Here is a 21,454-nt window from a genome sequence, read left to right on the forward strand (position 1 = left end):
AGTTATGTTTTCACTTAAAAATAAAAGTATTTTGATATTTGGGTCGTAATTAATTATCTCTTTTTTCACGTGAAAACAGAATAAATATTGAAATTAAACTGCCACGTAAATAACGTTACTCATTGAATAAAAAATATAATTTTATTTTTAAAAATTAATTAAATCACTTAAAAAGTAGTTTTGAGTTAAAAATTTTTTTAAGAAAAAAAAAACACTTTTGCTAGCTGGCCCTTTATAAGACTTTTGCTAACTTGCCCCTTTAAAGAACAAATGGATAAAAATAAAAAATAAGATAAAGGTTTTGGAACATGATTACTTAAAGAAAATTAATAAGGTTTGCATTAGTTTGATCATGATCTCTATTGAAGACTTTAAATGATAATGTTTTTTTATTGATGTTGATTGGAGTACTGCCTACATGATACCAGTACAAGGAAAAATACAAGCTTCAACCCAACACTTAGAGATTATCCATCAAATCTAATTATTTACATAAATATATTTTATAATTAATTTTAAGTTTTAATTAATATTGTTAAGAAAAATAAAAACCTTGAAGTTTGGAAGTGCAGTCCTTAATAGTACTTTTGCTTTTTTTGTCACTCCCATTAAATTTGAATTTTGTTTTTAATTTTATATCAATTAAATTTTTTGAAACTGTAATAAAAAATAAAGTTTAAGTGAGAAAAAAATCAAACCCTAAATCTTTCACATAAAAAAAGTTTAAGTGAAGAAAAAATCAAACTCCGAATCTTCAGTGTAGATAAAATTTAAATAAAAAAAAAATCAAGCTTTTAATTTTCTGTATGTGAAACAATAGCACTATCATCTAATTATTGCACTCATATTGTCCTAATAAAATTTTCTTTTGCCTTATAGTTTGCATTTATACATTTCAATTAAACTTCCAAAAATTTAAGGTTTTTTTTAATAATTATTTTTATTACTAAACATCTATTATTAATTAAAATTTAAATTTTAGATATTAAAAATAATTATTTTTAATTAATATTTTTAATATTAATTAAATTAAAATTCAGCAAGTAGTGAATGGCAAATAATATTTTTTTGTTTATCTTAATATTTTCACTAAACCACATATAAATATATATATGAACCCATATCTTTCTATGAAGATCCTCGTACTTGTTGGATCAATATTCAATACTCCATTCTCTCCTGTATGAACCCTATGTTTTCTATGAAAGATTCTCGTAGTTGTTGGATCAACATTCAATACTCCATTTTCTCATGTTTACGCTCTTTCTCTAAATTCAAGCTCCCTCAATTTTTTTTTATACGTTTTTTCTCACTTTTCATTATTTGCGAGTATCTATGAAGATGCATATACGATGTTTAGTGAATATATATATATATATATATATACTGTCATGTAAATGGCCCGCATGTGTCACATAAAGTTGATGTTACAAAATCAATAGCAATTGCCCAGTTCACAGGAACCACTAGTTTGATAAAAAAATATTCTAAAGACTAATAATGAGAACATAGATCAAGTGATGGTGAAATAATAAACATCCCTTTATGCTTGGGCTGATATTCACACATGATGGTGATTTTTGTAGTTAATCATCCATTTAATTTCATAAAAAAGGATTCGGATAAATTGAGAGGAGGTTTTAGTAATCAATTATAACAACCAAAATACCAAAATAAGGTGACAATATTTTTTTATAAAACTCTCAGTACAACAGTGACAATATTTTTAGCTTTTATAATTATATAGTAAGTATTTGGTTTAATTTAAGAAAAAGTGAAAGATAGTGAAGGTGGTTAGATATATCTAGTTATGATGGGAGGGAAAACTATGGTTTTTATAACTTTGTGAGAACTCCTTTATTTAATAATTAGGTACAACTAAAATAAATTAAGATAAAATTAACTAATTAAAGTTAAAGAAGAAGTCTCCAGATACAATTCTGTAATATCACAGCACAAGACCATGACATAAAACATAAAACATAGCAGCCAAGTATTTGAGCTAAAAGAAACAAGATACTGTCAATATTGACCTAAACACAACCAAAATGTGGCATAAATAACAGTAAACTAATCACTGTTTGAGTGATAGATAGAGAACTCCTAAGGTTATAATATCACTGCTGAATTCCACCAAGAGAGCTGGGTAGCTTCTGAAGGAAAGATGAAGGCCTCACATAAGTAAATCCCTTGAAATTATTATCACCGGAGACGGGGCTGGAGACGGGAGAATCCAACAATGGCATGCTCGTCCAGCGCTCATCGAAGTTGGCAATGCAGTTCTTGTCAGGGACGTTGGGACGGAAGCTCGGTTGGATTTCCCGAGCGTCTAGTTTCCTCCAGTTTATTGATTTGAACCACTTGTGGTTCCTTATCTCGTTGCTACCACCGGATCCGCTTCCGAGGCGCCTGCTTGATTCTTTCTGCAGCAACTGATTTAAAGATACTAATGTGTCAAATTTCTTTTCGAATTTGTTTTTCAATTGCATGTAAGAAGTCACTGGATCTTGATGAAAAATTTCAAGAAAAGAAAAGTGGGAATCAGCGAGAAAAAAGAAAAGAATTTACCCCTTTCAACAAGGAATGTGCTTCACTTGACAAGAATGCCGGGAGTTTTATTTTGTCCTTCACTATCTTCTGTTGAACCTTATCTCTGTTGCCTCCAACAAAAGGGGGCTGCAGATAAAAAACATGCACAATTTGTAGCATAAGATGAGTAACAATCACTCAATAAAATGCCTGATATAGGAAGTTAATTCACTAGCTAATTTAATTCATGATCCAACATAGTATGGCATGAACATGTTGCACTGATTAAAAAAAAAAAAACCAAAAAACCAAATTATGTTTAAATTAAGCAATGCTTGCAAAAACTAAAAGGAAAAGTAAAATGCAAAGGAACAATAGAAAAGAACAATAGAATAAGGGTGTCAACAAAAAAGACCAACCTTCCCAGTAAGCATTTCAAAGAGAAGAATTCCAACACTCCACCAGTCAGCAGCCTTGTCATGGCCTTTCCCAAGAACAATTTCAGGTGCCATGTATTCTACTGTCCCACACATGGAGTTTGATCTACCATTACCTTCAAATTCCTTTGCAAGGCCAAAGTCTGTTAACATAGCCTACACAACATGGCAAAAGTTTAAAGCTGTAATAGCTGCACAAAACTTGCATAAACTTCAGCACATATGACAAAAACATCCAAAGTCATATACAGTAAGTTCTTACATGGCCATCAGCATCCAGAAGGATGTTTTCTGGTTTGAGGTCCCGGTGCATAACGCCGTTTGCATGAAGATGAGAAACAGCAGACACAATCTCAGCTGTATAAACCCGTGCCAGATCCTCTCTGTACAAGTAAGACATAATAACGTTAAGGCATATGGAAATCATGACCATTAAAAACCAATGGGAATAATAAGTGTAATTTTACCTGAACAAACCCTGATGATAAAGCTGAAAAAATAGGTGACCACCATTCACAAAATCCAGCACAAGGTACAACCGGTACTTTGTCTGCATTGCATTTAAACATAATAAGATGGGGATAGGGAAAATTGAATACAGCACTGGTACAAAATTTTCAGCCAACATTTCAGTGACCACATTGTGACTATTCATTGAGCATGCTGTAAAATGTTTAATATGATTATCACCAGTAGAAGTTAAAAGTTCCCAAGATGGCCTTTTATATTGTAATAATTGTATGCCACTTCATCAACTGCTTGGATGCTCTGACATATTCTAAAATGCAAAATACCTAGACATCTTGCCAATTAGACAGACATGATAACATAGAATGCATGAAGGAATATTTACAAGTTGTACTGGCAAAAAGCAGGTTATTAAGATGAAGATGAAATACTTGCTGGATGTACCCAATCACAGCATCCTTTTTAACAAAGATAACATAAAGGAAAAAGTGTCATGGGATATCTCTATCATAACATAGTTGCAAGCTAATTAGAAAGAGACAAATGCACTTTGAGTGGTTACTACTATGGTTATACATGCAGGACTTGATGAGCAATATTGTCTGACAGGTTTGCAATGAAAGTGGAAAACAGTTAAATGGATGTTATATTCTGTCAAACGTACACCTGTAACTATTGCATGTCTCAAAGGAATGCCAAGTGAAAAGAAGTAATAGAGACACATAAGATTATGACAACGATGTCAAAGAAAGACTAAGTACCTGAAACGAATATCTGAGCTGCACTATAAATGGATGATCAATTTTTGTCAATATATCCCTCTCAGCTTTCATGTACTCTGCATGATTCTTTTCCATAATCTTGTCCTTTCTCATCACCTTCATGGCATAGATTTCTGATGTGCCTTTCATCCGCACCTGAAAAACCTTCCCAAAGGCACCTTGGCCAACAAGCTTCAAAATTTCAAAGTCATCGAGTCCAACAACAGCCTCTCCATTGTGAGACTTGATAACATGCTCATCTGCAGTGCCGATAGCTAGTTTTCTCTGTTCAACTTCTATCTCATCATACACACTCTCCATGAGATCCAATGAACTCTCAGTCTCATGCAATGTGAGCTTGCTAAGAGACAAGATCTGGGTAACACGAGTTGTAGGTCCTACCAATGAATGTGAGCGGTTCAAAACAACAACTGGGTCATCAAAAACATTTTCAGTTGAGCATGAAGCTAATAAAGAATTCTCAGATGTCAACACACTTTCTTCAATTGAGGCCTGCACTGGGGTGGGACCAAAAACATCAGCAAATTCGAACTCCTCATGCTTAGAGGGAAGAACATCAGTAATGTCCATTGGAAGAAGTAGCTTGTTTAAGGGCTTCTTAACATTATTCCTGGAAAGACCAGAAATCTGAGAGGAAACCATCTCTCAGAAGGTTAAGCAGGTCTCAATTGAAAAGGTGCTTTACAATTCTCACTAAGGCAGGCTCCCTCCACAAATCTCTAAGGCAATGACTGATGAAGAAGGAATCCTGACAATGGCCTTGAACAAGTGGAAGTTTACGTAGACAACTGGAGCACCCAGGAAACTTGGCAGGAAGGAAGAGCAAATCCACAAGTTGGCCTTGTTTCCCGATGCACAGGAAACAGATTTTGTCACAGAGCTTCTTGAATTCATGAAGAACAAATTGCCTTACAGCTGCAAGGATGGGCACATGAAATAATAAGTGAAATTGCAGTGAAAAATCAAGAGTCCATGTATTTAAAGATAGTTACGCATCATCAGAGCGTAAGGGAGAAAATATATATAGAACACAATTTAACTGTAGTCAAACCTCTTAGCACTAAAACAGTATTCAACCAAAGCATCAAAAGAAACACAAGATAGGAATACAAGAAGAATAATACTTCCAACCATATAATCCTACATGTAAAGTACTCATGTAAATACAAAAGATAATTTAACATGAGTACGAAGCATTTTAATATTAAGAAATAAAAAAATGTACATATCTGATCCATGGAAAAGGGTTGGTTAAAAATTAGGCTATGCATGCATATCAATGTGTGCAAGAACAAGTCATTACATGTTCTTAATAAAAGTAATGATCCATAAAAGATTTAAAGTATGGAAATTTACAGAATGGAATATGTAGAAAACACATGGAATAGAAAAAACAATGGCAGAGTGCCCAAAGAAAAGAAATAGTGATGTGACTAATAACATGCTTGATCGAATCAATGAACTTGTGATGGATCAATCCTAGAACCTATCCCCAAAACCAAGAGTCAAAATTAAACATATAATAATAAAATAATATCTTCTAAGCATCAAGGTCCAGACAAATTGACAAGAACAAGCAGTTGAAAAACCTATGTCTTCAGTCCACTCACATCCTTCCCCTTTTGTGTTACCTTCACAACATTAAAAACTAGTGTCCAATAAGCATCAAGAGTTGCAATTTATAGGACTAGATAAATCAATTGAAATTTTCACACATCTATCGCAATCTGATTGCGATCTAGCTACAAATAAAACTACAATACATCATCGCCAAATCCTCCAAAGAATTCTATAAAAATTTATTATTTTCAAAACCACAGACCACCAGCACACATAATACACCAAAAAACCAAGCCTTCCACACAAGTCCTCTTGCCACCTAATCCATGCCATCTACCACAACCTTGCCTCACAATTTCCCAGATCTCTGAATCTTTCTCTTATCCCCACTCACTAACTCTGAACTAATCTTCCCTACCAACAAATCCCCCAGCATAGAAGAAAAAAAACTAAGAATAGATTCACAATTCCAAAACCAAACAATCAGATCTACAAAAATCACACACACAAAAGAGGAAATCAACAAACCCTAATCAACCAAACAGCAAACAAATCACACAAAAAAACCACCAATTCAACCACGCGACCAGAAACAAGAGATCAAAACCCCAAAGAAATCACAAAGGGACTCACCTTCGTAGGAAGGAGCGGCGCGCTGCTGACCGTGATCGCCGGCGATCTCACGACGGTTAATGTCCCAATCCGATCTCCGCCGAGCGCTATTTATAGTAAAAGTTTCAGTTTCAGGGAACGAGTCCGAGTATAATTCGAAGAGGTACACGTGGCGCAATATTAGTGGTGGATGGGATGTTATTTAGACACATGCTCTAACATGCGCGTCAAGATCGGGTGGCGCATCGAAGCCTATTGGTGTTACTGAAATGACGTAAATACCCTTCCGTGCCTTGCTAGTTCTCTTGGCTGTCAGCTTGCCTTATCGTTTATCCCAGCGGGGTACTTTCGGCCAAGTATTTTATTCGTTGGAATAAATTATTATTTTTTTAATATTTATAAGCATTTATTATTTTTTTCAAAATTATTCCAATCACTTTAATTCAATTCATTTTTTAAAATTAAATATTAAAAAAAATATATATAAAAACATAAATTATGAATAATTTAAAAAAAATTAATAAAATTAATAAATTTTTTATAACAATTTGTGAAATAACTAAATTTATAGGTATATTAAATTCGATTAACCATGACAGATAAAAAAAATGGAGGGAGTATTTGTTTGAAATTTTATTATGAGTAGGTTTATGTTGAAATTAGCTAAATTTTAGTTATAATTATTAATATTAATAAGATTTTATGAGTTGATGGTCTAATTAAAAATTTGGTGTTTTGAAAGAGAAGGAATAATGGAATATGGTGCTACTTATCTACAAAATTATGAGAGGAATATGTATGAGAATATTCCTTATTGTTTTTGTGTATGTGCGTGCCCTCAGAGGATGTGTCTTAAAAAGTTAAAATTTATCTCAAAATTAAAATTAAATCAATTTATTTAAAAGTTTTGAATTTGAATTACCTTTTATGTAGCTTAATACTAAAATCATTATTTATCTCTTATTTTTTATCTTTAATGATAAAAATAAATAACACAAATTCTATTGTTATTTTAATTATAATAAAATGATAATCTGTTATATAACACATTATTTTTAATCATGTTAAAAAGATACACAAATATAAAGTGAATATTTTAATATGTGTGTGCTCGTACTATAAACATATGTAATATATATATATATATATAATACTTTTAAATTTAATGTAGTCAGTTTGAAATTAATTTTGAACTTCAAAATCAATATCAAATTTTGTTCAAAAACTTAAAAATTCAATCCGCATTTATGCTACACAAGAAATTGATTGATAAATTGATGTGAATTTTTTTTGGTACTCCCTTGTTTTTATAAATATATATATATATATATATATATATTGTGATTAATAATAAAAATGTAAAAATTACTATCAAATGCTCAATATTAAAAATAAGAGAAATTTTGATAGATGTACAGTATATCATCTATTAAAAAGATCACAATGCAAATGATGAGTAACTGTTCATAGTTAAAATTTTAAAATTTAACTCCACTTAAATACTTTTATTTTATTTTATTTTATTTTAAGTAATGGAATATATTTTTATTCCAATTATATGCTAATAATAATTATGAATATCAATAAGAATATGCTAATATAGCACACTCCAGTTTTGTGGTCCCAAACTGTATTATTCCCCCGCCTGCCTTTCGGTTTTTTTCGCGGCCAAGAGATATGATGTGATTTTTCACAAAAAAAAAATTTGATGTGATTGTTTTGGTAAACCATATATTTTTTTAAATTTATTTATTCAATGAGAACACTTACTTGTATTAATTTTTAAATAAAATCCCTTAAATTCTTTCATTTTTCATAATCCTTTTTCAAATTAAATATATTTATATTTAAAAAATAGATAAACTGCATATTAAAAAAGATAACATAAGGACAAAGAACACAGAGAAATAATAAGAAATAGAAAGAACAAAATACAAAACACGGTATATAACAGACAAAACTCCTCACCGCAATGAATGAATAAAAGTAAAAAAACCTAGTCTTCCATATGATTTGGATCTCTTTTTTCTGTCCCACCAGTTTGATAAACATCAGTAAAAAAAACAGGAAAGTGCGTGGCTCTATAACCTCTAGGGTGCAGTGAATGCTACAAATACAAATAGTTTAAAAACGAAAATAGAGATGTATGAATATGGAAATTATGGAATGATGTAATTGGGCCAGTGACCTTTCTTTTTATAATCCCTTTTGTAGACTTGTAGTCATCATCCAAAGTTGGAAACAAATGCAGGTCACCAAACTCTACACACTTATGATATTGCAAATTTTTTAATTATTATTATTATGGAAAATTACTTTTAGCATCCCAAAGTTTCAAAATTTCTCAGACAGCCTTTCTGATATTTGAATTTCCCAGACAACCCCTCATTTTTTAGTACACTTCTTTTTCCGTCACTGTCTCTCACTCTGTTAGTTTATTCTATCATATAACATTTATTTCTCGCTTAATAATTATAGTTTATGTTTAGTATTGCGTATTACGTGTAACTACATAAATTTTTTTACTTAATATGTTATATTTTTATTTAATAATTATTTTTTTTATTTAATATTTGACGTTCATGTTTAATATTATGTGTTTCCGCTTAAAAACTAACGGTCATTCTTGTCAACATTAGTTATTTTTATATTAGAGGTACTGAAAAGTAAACTTTCAGGAAAAAAAATCATTTTGGAAATACCCAAATTCAGAAAGACCAAGTGTGCATAAAATTTTTTTTCAAGGGGTTTTAGGAAATTACCAATTATTATTATTACATCTTTTAATTTTGTTTTTTTGCAATTATAAAAAAACTTTAACATATTAATGCCTCACGGGGCATATCGGTCCAGTTCAAACTTTTTATTAATCTTTTTATTAACATATTAATGCCTCACAAGGCATGTATATGGTAAACACAAAATGTATATAGTAAAATTAAATTCTAATTAGAAAATTGACTTATATGTCTGAATTTTTATTAACATCTAAAATGCACCCTTTTCTTTAAATAAATTTTGTGTATTATTATTATTTACACAGAGTTCTAATGTAGTTACTGTATATAACAAAACAAGCTTATGCGAGCCAGTTGGGGGCCAAGAGTTTGGTGAGCTCACTTGTGATTGAGAGAGCTCACTAACCACACACAAGTTTACACGTGCCAATGAGAGATTGCCCGATTTAGGATAAAGTTTGTCCAACCACAAATTAATTTAAATGTAGATATACATAAATAAAAAGTTGATGTTTCATAAAAATTAAATTAATTTAATATAATAAATTCTAGATAAATAAATTATATTGAGGTTTTTAGTTTTTAAATAAGTTTAAAGATATATATTTTTTAAGCTATATTGAAAGATGAAACCCTGCCATTTATTGTTATAACTTATAACTATGATATATTATTGGAAAAACAACTTGAAAGTCTTTGGTAAATTTTGTTGATCTTTATAGGTTTAATGCAATAAAACTTCCTCACTTTCTAAATAAAACTCATTTTTTTAAGTATTATTATACTTTTCTTCAAAATTTGTATTTTTATGTGAATTTTTTTCACTGTGGCTTGTCTACATATATATATATATATATATATATATATATAACAAATGTTGAAACTCTCAAGTCAACTATGTATTATACAATGTGTGAACATTAAATTTAATTATGTGTCATCATATATATAAATATATAATGAGGGATTAATAAACTATTAATAATCTTTGGTTAATGATCGAGTAATGGCTGGTATGTGGTGTCATTTTGGGAAAAAGAACATTAGATTTTTCAAGTTTGTAATTTGTATATTTATTAAATTTTTCCCCTAGTTACAAATTGTTACTAATTTCTCCATTGTTTTTAGGTGCTTGAAAAATGAAAATTATAATTAAAGCTCATTAAAGCTCAAGTATGAGAATTTGATAATGTGTGTGTTTTGGCATTCTACCCCTCGAAAAAGTTGATAATCACAAATTAATTTAAATTAATTTTTAAAAAATCTTTGATATAATTAAAAAAGACCATGGTGACTGCTTATGGTGACTGCTTATATAGACTCAAATTATAAGATATTGAGATTATATATATATATATATAATAATAATAATAAAAATGATAAATCACAGCTTTCAATCATTATTGTAAGAGAAAGTTGAGATGTCAACTAAATTATACACTCTTATACTTTTGATGAAGTTTTAGCATTTTAAATTACAATTATTCATTAACAATTTTAGTTAAAAAAATTAGTTTATTCAAGTGTACCTCTAATGAAGATATTTACAATAAAAAAATAAAAAGTACATGTCTAAATGAACAAAAAAATCATTTTCATATGTTGGTTAATTATTCAGGTGCAAATAATAATAATATCAACAACAATAAACTTTTTAAAATAAAGTTTTGGTAATTTATCACATGATTGTGAACTGGCATTTCTTTTATTGGAACTTTGATACATCACAATCCAAAATTCCTTTTTTTCTTAAAAATCTTGCATGATTTAAAAGATGGGACTGACACTTTGCTTCATGGACCAGGCAAATCTCAATCAGAGCCAAAACATATGAAAAACGAGCATTTATTATGATCCTCATCCACAACCATAGATCATTTTTTTTTCTTCTGATTAAAATTGATGGACATTTAAATACTTTTAATTAATTAATAAATAAATGTGCACAAAAATCAGTTTTTTTTCTTTTTTTCCTGTACACCCGGAAAATTAATCAAATTATATGCATATCTTTAATAAAATTAAATACCATGTACATCACTCAAAATTTTTATTTGTCAACGACAATGTCCCATTTTACCTTCCTTGGTCTCACTTCAGCCATATTTCCGAAGGTTCAATTGAGAGAATTTTTTTCAATTTTTCAATTATTATTAAAATGAATTAATTATTTAATTTTTAAATATTTACAGCTCCACCAAATATGAAGATGCTCAAACTCAAGTAGAGATAGTAATGGGGCGGGGCGGCTCCACGTCCCACCTTATCCTACTTTTTTTTTTTACCTTCTTAATACTATTATTACACCGTAGATTTTGCACTCGCCCTGCCCCCGTTTTACATTTGTTTTTTAATGATAAAATAGATATTTTTCCTATTTTAAGATCATTTACATCAATAATTAAAATATTTACAATGCTACATAAAATAAAAAATATTATAATGCATATATATATATAGAAGCATATAAGTAAATTTTTTTAACGTCGCGGAACGGGGGCAAGGCAAAGTAAAACCAAAACCACCCAACCTCACAAAAAATCTCCTCATGATTCACCTTGCACCCAACTCTCAAAAAAATAAATAAATAAAAAAAAAAATAGTTGAAACCCGATTAGGTCGGAAACTACAAATCGATTAGGGTTTTGCTACATCACTAAACTCAAGCTCTCACTGTTTGCCATCAAGAGTAGTTTTGACTTATGTTTTCCTATCTTCCTCTCTCCTTAATTAGTAATTAGCCCCTCATTCAAAGATCCCATCCAAAGATAGTTTACCCTCTCCACTGCTAAATTTATTATCATTCAGTACCCAATAGCCATCTTTCTACGTGTTACTTGCCTTGCTTTTCACTCAAGAAATTACTATTAAAAAACAGAATATTAGAAACGGAATTTATCTCATTTATTATAATTACAAACGATTATCAACTGGAATAACAATTGTTTTAAATATGATTTTAATAACAACGAGCTTATAAACTGCCATTTAAAAGTATAATTTATTAAAATGTTAATAAATATTAGTTTTAGAAAATATTTGTTTCTATCATTGTTGTTCCTCTTATTTTATTATTATCGTCTTTACTTGAGTTTTTTTATAATAATTTTGTGATTTTACCACCTTCATAAATTATTATTATTATGCGCATTTACCCTTTTACATCATATACTCACTAAAATACATCATTACATGTTAAGTGACTAAAAACATGTGCATATATACCATTGAAAGTTTTTAATAACCATTTACTTAATGTCTGTGCATATATCCAGTTTAAATTTGATTAAGTTAATATATATATTTTTTTAACATATACCAAAGACATCAAAATAGTTTTATTCACAACATCTAAATATAAAGTACCATTACAAGGGTTAAATAAAATTATATATTTTTTTACTATAAAAGTCAATATATTATAAAATTTATAATATATTTTAATAATATATATATGGTGGAGGAGTATATATACAAATAAATTAAATTTAAAAAGTTTACATAGTATTTAATTTTATTGAGAGGTATACATGTAATAATGTAACCCTTTCAAAGAGTACATAGACAAAATTTCAAGATAAGAACATATATATATATATAAAAAAATTAAATAAGAAAGTTTAATATATTTTTTTAAAAATTTTAAAAATTTATATTAGCGATCGTTTATTCTATTGGTACTGACATTAGATTTTCTACATAAGATATTTTTCTGATTGAGAAGACGGTTTCAAGTTGTAGTAGTTTATACAAGATGAGAGTACAAATATTATAAAGCTCAGCTTCTGGTATATGTTATACTACTCCAACCGTTCATTTTTCATCTGTCGTAAACTCATGTTCTTTTTTATATGTCATTTTCTAATATCAATAAGCATTTATTATTTTTTTACAAAAATTACCCTAACACTTTATTCAATTTTTTTCTTGGAATTAAATATGAGAAAGAAATATGAATATATAAATTAGGGGTAATTTTGAAAAGTATAACAAATTTTCTATAAAAGTTTGTGAAATAACTAAATTTATTGATATGTGAGATTCATTTATTCACGACAGATAAAAACGAACGAAAGGAGTACTTGATATGTGATTTGGACATATTTATTTATTTTATTTAATTATTAAAATTTTTAAAAATAAACTAAACTTTTGGATACAATTGAGTTTCTTAGAACCATTTCCAATACGTCATTTATTACTCAATTTAATAAGTTTGAGAGCATAAAGATATTTCTAAATTTTATACCTATATTATATTATATAGTATATATACACAAGTCTGAAAAGAAATGCTCTAATTCCTCGGTCTCAAATTCACATCGAACAACCTTTTCATTTTCTTCCTAGAAAAGCCAAAAAAATAAAAAAATAAAAAATTAAAAAAATAAATAAATCATGAGTTTCTGAATAAAATGAACGGTTTTGAATTGGTCCACCATACCGAGTTTGAGACCGTTCACCACTCAATGGGCCCACCAGTCGCAGCCACGTCACCACATTGGCCTCTCATCGTATGCCACGTGTACAATTCGCTGACGTCAGCCTCGAGACCATGTAACTTCGAGCTCACACTACACACCCTCCCCAACTCGTTTTCAAATTTCGAATCTGCTCCCGCTCTTTCCTTGCATCGGGACCGCGGGGCCCACAAAAACCCAAGGATGGGCCCCACGAGCCTGGCGCGTGACACACGAGGCGTCTAGCGAAGTACCGAAACTACCCAAACCGTGTGTTATATACTGTGCATTTATAATTTTATAATGTACCCAATTGACGAAGGGAGTTGTTGGTTGGTTTATAGAAATTTATTACGTGTTATAGCACCAATGATCGAACATCTCTCGATGAAGAACTATAATTTAATAATGTACCCAATTGACGAGGGGTTGTTGATTGGTTTATAGAAATTTATTACGTGTTGTAGCACCAATGATCGAACATCTCTCGATGAAGAACTATAATTTTATAATGTACTCAATTGACGAAGGGGTTGTTTGGTTGGTTTATAGAAATTTATTACGTATTGTAGCACCAATGATCGAACATCTCTGGATGAAGAACTATATTTCTTATTTTTAACTGTATTCGTAGGAGTTATTATACATCATATTTTTATTATTTATTTAATAAAATTGTTAAATTATTAATGTGTAGCACCAATGATCGAACATCTCAGGATGAAGAACTATATTTCTTATTTTTCACTGTATTCGTAGGAGTTATTATACATCATATTTTTATTATTTATTTAATAAAACCGTTAAGTTATTAATGTGTATTATATATTTTACTGTTTATTCAATACATTCACACTTCAGAAATTTAAAAACATTTATATAAAATATTGGATTGTTTTTTTGTGAATAATAGTATCATTGTGATTATAAATAATAATATAATGAAAAAATGAGATGTACAGTATTTTAATTTGAACCGTCAGATTGTATTTATAACAGTAAAGGGATAAATCTGAATTGTCAAAACTTATTTAGAAATTCAAAACACAGAATAAATTTTTGATCTTTCTCCACGACAAGACACTGTTCCCACTGAGTGGACGTCTAAAGACTTATTTTCCTACATAAACACAAAACATAGAATAAATTTTAATTTTTCTCTACAATAAGATACTATTCCTACTAGTGGATGTCCCAAGACTCTTTTTCCCCACATAAATATATATATATATATATTAGAATTTTGAATTTATGCACATATTTTTGATATTCTTTAAAAAAATATTATTATAAATAAAAAAATAAATAAATATCTGTGTATCAGTAAAATAAGGAAACTAATAATAAGGGGGTATTTTGGTAAATTTAAGTCATGAGTTGATATAAAAGGCCCAACAAGGCAATACTTTTTTTTTTGGAATTTGAGTGGGTTCTCTCGGCGCTCTTCGTCTTCTTTTCTCTCTCTCTCAGAAATCGAGTGAGGTTTCTCCTTTCTTCTCCGGCGCTTTTCTTGAGCTCCACTTCGCTGGGAATCTCACTTCCGGTAACGATCTCCTCAGCTCCTTATCAAGCTCCGATGATGTTCTTTTGCGATCACTCCGATGGGTTTTTGTAGATCTTTTCTTTTCTTTTTTTTGTTTTTTATTGTGGTTTTGTGACAAAGCGAGCGATTTTTTATGTTCTATTAAAAGGGATGAGATCGGAAATATTTCCAAGAAAATGATTGGAAGTTTTAAACAAAAATGGAGGAAATTTTGGTTTTCGATCTCTTGTTGTCGCTGTTTGTGGTTCGAAATCGGATTTTTGGGGTTTTTGTTTGTTTGTTTGGAAGTTTATTAGGTTTTATTTTTACCTAAAGGTTTGTTGTGATCCATGGTGGAATTTCCTAGAATAGGGTGTAAGTCGGTTTCCCTAAAGTTGGTAACTTGATAAAGTGAGCCAGTTGTCTTCTATTTATTGACATCTTGCTCACAATCCTTCGTTTCCGGTAAGTGGAGTTCCTGATTTTCGCTCACTCTGTTGCACATCACATCATGATCAATGGTACGGTGTGTAACCCTCTTTACAGGTTTTTGGAAGTCAATGAATTGCAATTAATTTTTGATTAGGATTGAAGATGTTGTTCAAAGAGATTTTTTTCTTAGCCCTTCGAAAAATCGAAAATTTAATTTATTTTTGCTGGTGTTCTTGTCCTCCGGTTAGTTGAGTTCTTACTTTTGGGATTGATTCCATGGTTAACATCTTGTCAACAAGGCTTTCAATACTCTTTAGTTAGTACTAGAGTAATTTTTCAAAAGTTAAGGGGTTAGAAGCAAAACTCCATTCTATTAATCAAGGTTGTTGTACTTGTCCTCAGCTATGAATTCAATTTCGCTGGTATAATGAGTGAGATTTTTTAGAGATTCAAAAATCGAGTTTTGATTATTTAATCCCAATTTTTTACTAGTTGCTTTTATTGGGCTGCATGTGGTGTAGGGTCCTGTGGCCCCGCCCTTTAATTTTTGATGCATTGACTTTGACTAACTCTTTATTTAATGGATATAGTGCCAATAAGCCCTTTATGAATTTCAATTTTCGAATTTGATGCATCTCTTTTTTTGTTGTGGTGTCTGGGCTGTTGTTATTGTTGATTCAGATGGTACCACTTACTTTTTTATGTGGGTTTTATCTGTCAATCTGATAACTCGCTGTCACATTTGAATAGATGGCAACACATGTCTGGCAGGCACTTGTGTGAGTTGGAAACTTGAAAATAGTAGTTTATTTTTGCTGCTTGTCCGTCACCTAATCTGTTGCTATTTAGATTAGAAGACACTATGCTAGTTCAAGTATATTAATAATTGGTTATTATCCAACCATTTTTTTTTATTATTGAGAATGATTTAAAGGCCATATGTCATAGGAGTGTCATCAATAATGCACTCAATTTCTAGGTGAAAGGTTGATTATTAAAGGTGGTGGCGAAAAAGGGTGTTGTGTTCATATTCATGAAGAGATGAATAATTAGAATGTTCAAAGCCATTAGAAGTCTTTGAGGTGATGGTCATTGTTCATATAAATTTATTGCCTAAAAATATGTTTGTTTTGGCTTTTAAACTGGATTAATTTGTTTCTTTGGGTCCTTTTGGCCAATGTGGTAGCTGCTGTTCAATATATGTTACATGTTCTCCACGAGTCTATGTCCTGCTGAAGTGGCCAAACTTAATATGTTGTAGTTGTATAGTAAGCAAATGACTTCCCTTTCACTTAATTTCAAATAAATCACTGGTATTTTGGTTTCTTTGCTCCACTGTATTTTTTGGTATGAAGCTGTAGCAGGAGGTAAGAAAGACGGGTTTTTGCGTCGAAATTAGGCAATTGAATATTTTTAATCAAAAAGGTTGATATTTGAGTTTGCTTATATAATATTTGATTGATTTGCGCTGGATCTTGTTGCCTTGTGTTTGTACTTTTACTTTAGCCTGTCGTAGTAACATACTTCATTAGGTTGGTGGTGTTTGCATGCTTGTTAGGTTTGTGGGTCCTCTTTAAAGTTTTGGACACTATGGCCTTCTTTCTCTGGTTGCCTGGCTGGTGTTGCTTTTGTGATTTTGTGCTGTAGTCCGTGAATACAAAAGCTCAAAAAAGAAGAAACATCACTTTATGGTTTAAACTTTTTTTATCGTGAGGTTTGCTCATGCCTTAGTTTATCGCTTGCGACCTTTTGTTGGTTTGGTTTATTTAGCTTTGTCTTCTGTTTGTTGTTAGACACCGGGCTTCTATTGTCCACAGTTGTACTTATGGATCGCATTTTTCTTGCCTAGCTAAGTCTTTCCTTGGTGTCTTTCCGATAGCATGAAATGTGCAAGTACTCGGAAAAATAATAATGCAATTCGTCTAGTTTTCTTTTGCAAAAATGATAAGGAGTTCATGCTGCCTTTCATTTTTCTGGTAGATGTCTGATGCTGCGCGAGTCTGTTAGGTGAACTTTACGCTTTGTGCTTCTTCGATGTGGAAGAACAATTGAATTTTTTTGTTGTGTCATTTTCTTGCATATATATAGTCTTAGTTTTCATGTTTCAAGATCTATGATGGTTGTTAAATTTCTTGGGATCTCTTTTTTAAATACCCTTTTAAGAGACATTTTCTTAATTGGTCTCAGTCCAACATGTACCGTTAGTAATGTTTCTTGTAATGGTGTTCCCAAAGGTCTTTAATGGTCGCCAATCCTTCTATTTATTTTGGTATGGAGTTAAAGTTGTCTCTGTCTCCTGTTTTTTACCCGGTGTTCTTATTATTGCTGATTGTCAGGCCTCAATCTAAATGTTGATCTAAGTTGTCTCCGTCTCCTGTCAATGAGGTTTATATGCTACAGTTCTTCCGCCTGGTTCAATTGTTTTCATGCATATTTGTTTAGCTGTGGAATATTTTTTGAATTTTTATGGCATAAAATATTTGAATATTTTACTTGCAACCATTTTGGCTGGGTGAAGCCTGGTGCTTATGGTTGTCTACAGTTGTTTTGGTGTCGAACTTTGCCTGGCATATAGTTTTCATTTATGATTTTGATGAGCTAAGTATTATGAACCTTGTGCCTGTATATGTTCTGTCTTCTTACTCTCTTGTGATCGAAACTTTATTTGCATGTTATTGTTGGCCAAGTAGCTGATCTTTTTTGGTGAAGATGAAGCGCATGATGTCAAAGAAATCTCATTCTTGGTGGTGGGACAGTCACATTAGTCCTAAAAACTCAAAATGGCTGGCTGAAAACCTTGAAGGTAAAAGCATCTGTTTGTATAATGCACCAATGTGTTATCTGTCATAATAAATTCAATGATTCTAATTGTTGTGCTCATCATTATAAGTGATGAGTGGTTGCACTTTAAAATTTTCTAAGATATGATCTAAGAGTCGCACAAATCCCACGAATGCAGAGATGGACAAGCGTGTGAAAAGTATGCTGAAATTGATTGATGAAGAAGGTGACTCTTTTGCCAAGAAGGCTGAGATGTACTACCAGAGGCGTCCTGAGCTGGTCGCCCATGTGGAGGACTTCTACCGCATGTATCGAGCACTTGCTGAGCGGTATGATCATGTCACAGGTGAATTACGCAAGAATATACAATCAGAGCTTCAGTCTCAGGGCTCCGGTAATGTATCAGACATTGGTTCTGAGCCACCGTCACCATCTGTACACTCTCCTGAGCTTATTCCCGAAAGCAAACGATCTCGACCCAAGGCAAGTCCTGGTAAAGCTGCAGGTTTTGACTTCTTCCTTCGCTCTGGGGGCAGCTCTGATGTTTCCAGGAAAGAAAGTGATCCGTCGTCATCATCTGAGTCTTCAGACTCTGAGTCCGAATCTGAAAATGGCAAAGAAATCAATGAACATGATATCACTGAAGGTTTAAATCAGAGGATAGTGGATCTGGAAAATGAGCTCCATGATGTTAAGGAGAAACTTCAAGAGTATGAAGGGAGCAGTGTTAATGGGAAATGTGAACATATGGAGATTGATGAATACAACTCCAAGATTTCAGCATTGGAAGAAGAGCTAGCTGTTGTGAGCAAGAGGCTACGTGTTTCAGAAGCACTGATAGTAACCCTCAAACAGAAACTTGCACAGGGCAATGCATCGTCAGAGGTTGAGCATGTGGAGCTTGATCATGAAAGGAAGCAGGTCTTGGAGATGAAAGAACGGATTGCTGTGTTGGAGGCAGAGGTAACAGATCAGAAGAAAGTGATTGAAAAACTTGATGGTGTGATTGCGGATGCCAATAAGAAATTTGAAGCCGAGGTAACAAACCGTGATCACGCAATTGAAGGCTATAAAGCAGAAATTGCCAATGCATCTGAAAGGTTCTCACAAGAGAAATCTCACCTTGAGGCTGATGTTGCCAAACTTACTGGTACAATTGTCAACCTGAGAGCTGAACTCAATAAGATTTGTGCAAGTGAAGTCAGTGCTTGAAGCTAGTGTGACAGACCAAGAGAACACAATCAAGGAACTGAAAAGCCACTGCAGCTAGTGCTGCAGAGAGATTCTTGCAAGAAAACTCTTCACTTAAAGAGGAAATCCTTCATGTCTCAGAGTTGCGCACTGCCCTCGAGACAAAATCTCATAACAGTAGAGGGTGAATTAAACCTTCTCAAGGCTGAGAAGGCAGAAGCATCTGTTGAGAGTGAGAAGCAGATCGAAAACTTATACAAGTCCATCTATGAACTCAACGTGAAAGTTGAGATACTAATGTCTGTAAAAGAGAATCTGGCAGCAAAGTTAATTGTCTTCAGCAAAGACCTGCAATGCCGTGACGAACGTATAATTGAACTTAATAATCATTTGCATGACTTGCATTTGGAGCATGTTAAATTGATCAAAGAGATCGAAGAGGCACAAAAAACTAGTCTGGAGCTTAGGGGTAAGGTGAAGGAGCTGGAGGAGGAAGTAGATAAGCAGAAGCTTGCTGTTTTAGATGGCGCCGAGGGGAAAAGGGAGGCAATACGACAACTATGCTTCTCTCTGGAGCATTACAGAGATGGATACAAGCAACTAAGGCAGGTGATTCAGGGACACAAGAGGCACACTGTCATGGCAGTTTGAATTGTTGGTCATCTTCCTTGTAAAAATATCTGAATTATGTTGGTGTATCCTTGTATTTCTGTTGTCTTGTCTGTGATGAACTTTGAAGAGGAACTTTGTTGTCTTATGAGATAATTCATCTTTTAATTTTCAATGTCTGGAATCAAAATGGTTTTTCTGATTGATGAATGTAGTAGATTATTTATGTGCAGTGTCAGGTTGTTTACAGTCTAAAGATTTCTTCTTGTTGACAAGAGCTTGCACAGGTTAAACAAGAGTCTTATATACTTTTTTGTAAACATGGCATTTTGATGATTTGAAAATCATGAATGAGAAATTACTTGTCACAGTGGAGATTTGATTGGTTGATTATGAATGATTTGTGTCAATGTATATATTACAAAACTCTGTTTATGATTTCTGTGAACATGATTTTATTATCATGCCTTTCAATGCCTAGGATATGAAAGATGAGTAACTTGTGTACTGTTTCATTTTTCGCTCATTACTATTATTTTGTACCATTGGAGATATGAAGGTGAGAAATATTTATTTATTTTTAATAACAACAAGACAGAAGAAAACTAGAAAGAAAATAACATAACTCTGCTAAAAAAATAAATAAAATATAAAAGAAAATTTTATATTCACCGATCATGAAGGGGAGAGACTGAAAATCACTAAGTTGTGTTAGGTGGTAGAATTAGTCAGATCGCTTTGTGAGATGCTTGGATTATTTAAGATAGTTATCAACCAAGAGTTTTATAAAGCTAAGATTTCTTTTAAGTCATCAAGAATGACTTCCTAAATTCAGCCTTATGAGAGTTTAAAGTTGCATTGATTCCATATCACCAATTTTACATATTGTAATGGAAAGGAAAAAACACAATACAAGAGAAACATTTGACTTAGTAGTTTATTTATTTTTATATTAAAAACATTTGACTTTCTCCCAAAATTCAATCTGTTTTAAATTTATTTTATATCTAGAATTTATTGATATTTAAAAGTTTTTTTACATAATCTGGATTCTGGAAGTTAAGAAAATATTTCTTCCAGATAATTTATTCACATTTAAACCATATTTTTTCAAAATTCATAATCCTAAACTAAACCAAAATTTTGATAACATTTGTGTCACAGACATTGGCTCGTCAAAAAAAAAAAATTGTCCACATTATAAAAATCAAAATAATAGTAATAATCAATTTTTCCCAAAAACACAGCTTTATGAATAATTTAATTCCCATTTTTTAATGAATTTTATTTTTTTAAAAAACTGATATAAATGAGCCTCGCCGATGCTGATTAG

The 21,454-nt window shown here is 31.5% G+C and overlaps 2 protein-coding genes across 2 annotated transcripts; one reads left to right on the forward strand and one right to left on the reverse strand.

Moving 5' to 3' along the window:
- Positions 1-1,888: 1,888 nt before the first annotated feature.
- LOC120265485 (serine/threonine-protein kinase AtPK2/AtPK19-like) lies at positions 1,889-6,506 on the reverse strand. The gene is made up of 7 exons (XM_039273416.1): positions 6,410-6,506; positions 4,196-5,131; positions 3,434-3,516; positions 3,229-3,349; positions 2,949-3,122; positions 2,569-2,676; positions 1,889-2,432 (listed from the first exon to the last, which is right to left on the reverse strand). Exons 2-7 carry the CDS (start codon positions 4,856-4,858, stop codon positions 2,118-2,120), a joined length of 1,464 nt encoding a protein of 487 aa, XP_039129350.1. The 5' UTR covers positions 4,859-5,131; positions 6,410-6,506; the 3' UTR covers positions 1,889-2,117.
- An 11,730-nt stretch (positions 6,507-18,236) lies between these two features.
- LOC120265297 (protein NETWORKED 4B-like) lies at positions 18,237-20,325 on the forward strand. The gene is given in 4 exon segments (XM_039273170.1): positions 18,237-18,343; positions 18,500-19,531; positions 19,588-19,679; positions 19,681-20,325. Coding segments are annotated over 4 exon segments (1,701 nt in total). The 5' UTR covers positions 18,237-18,249; the 3' UTR covers positions 20,164-20,325.
- The last annotated feature ends 1,129 nt before the right edge of the window (positions 20,326-21,454 follow it).

Source organism: Dioscorea cayenensis, chromosome 7 (genome assembly GCF_009730915.1).
Source record: "Dioscorea cayenensis subsp. rotundata cultivar TDr96_F1 chromosome 7, TDr96_F1_v2_PseudoChromosome.rev07_lg8_w22 25.fasta, whole genome shotgun sequence".
Taxonomy (NCBI): domain Eukaryota; kingdom Viridiplantae; phylum Streptophyta; class Magnoliopsida; order Dioscoreales; family Dioscoreaceae; genus Dioscorea; species Dioscorea cayenensis.

What these genes read in the sequence shown, in the direction of transcription:
- LOC120265485 (XM_039273416.1), bottom strand. Translation starts at nt 4,858, where the DNA reads ATGGTTTCCTCTCAGATTTCTGGTCTTTCCAGGAATAATGTTAAGAAG. An exon ending in AGCTCAGATATTCGTTTCAG is followed by an intron (nt 3,517 to 4,195) that starts GTACTTAGTCTT and finishes AATGCAATGCAG; the next exon opens with ACAAAGTACCGGTTGTACCT. An exon ending in CACATTCCTTGTTGAAAGGG is followed by an intron (nt 2,433 to 2,568) that starts GTAAATTCTTTT and finishes TCTTTAAATCAG; the next exon opens with TTGCTGCAGAAAGAATCAAG.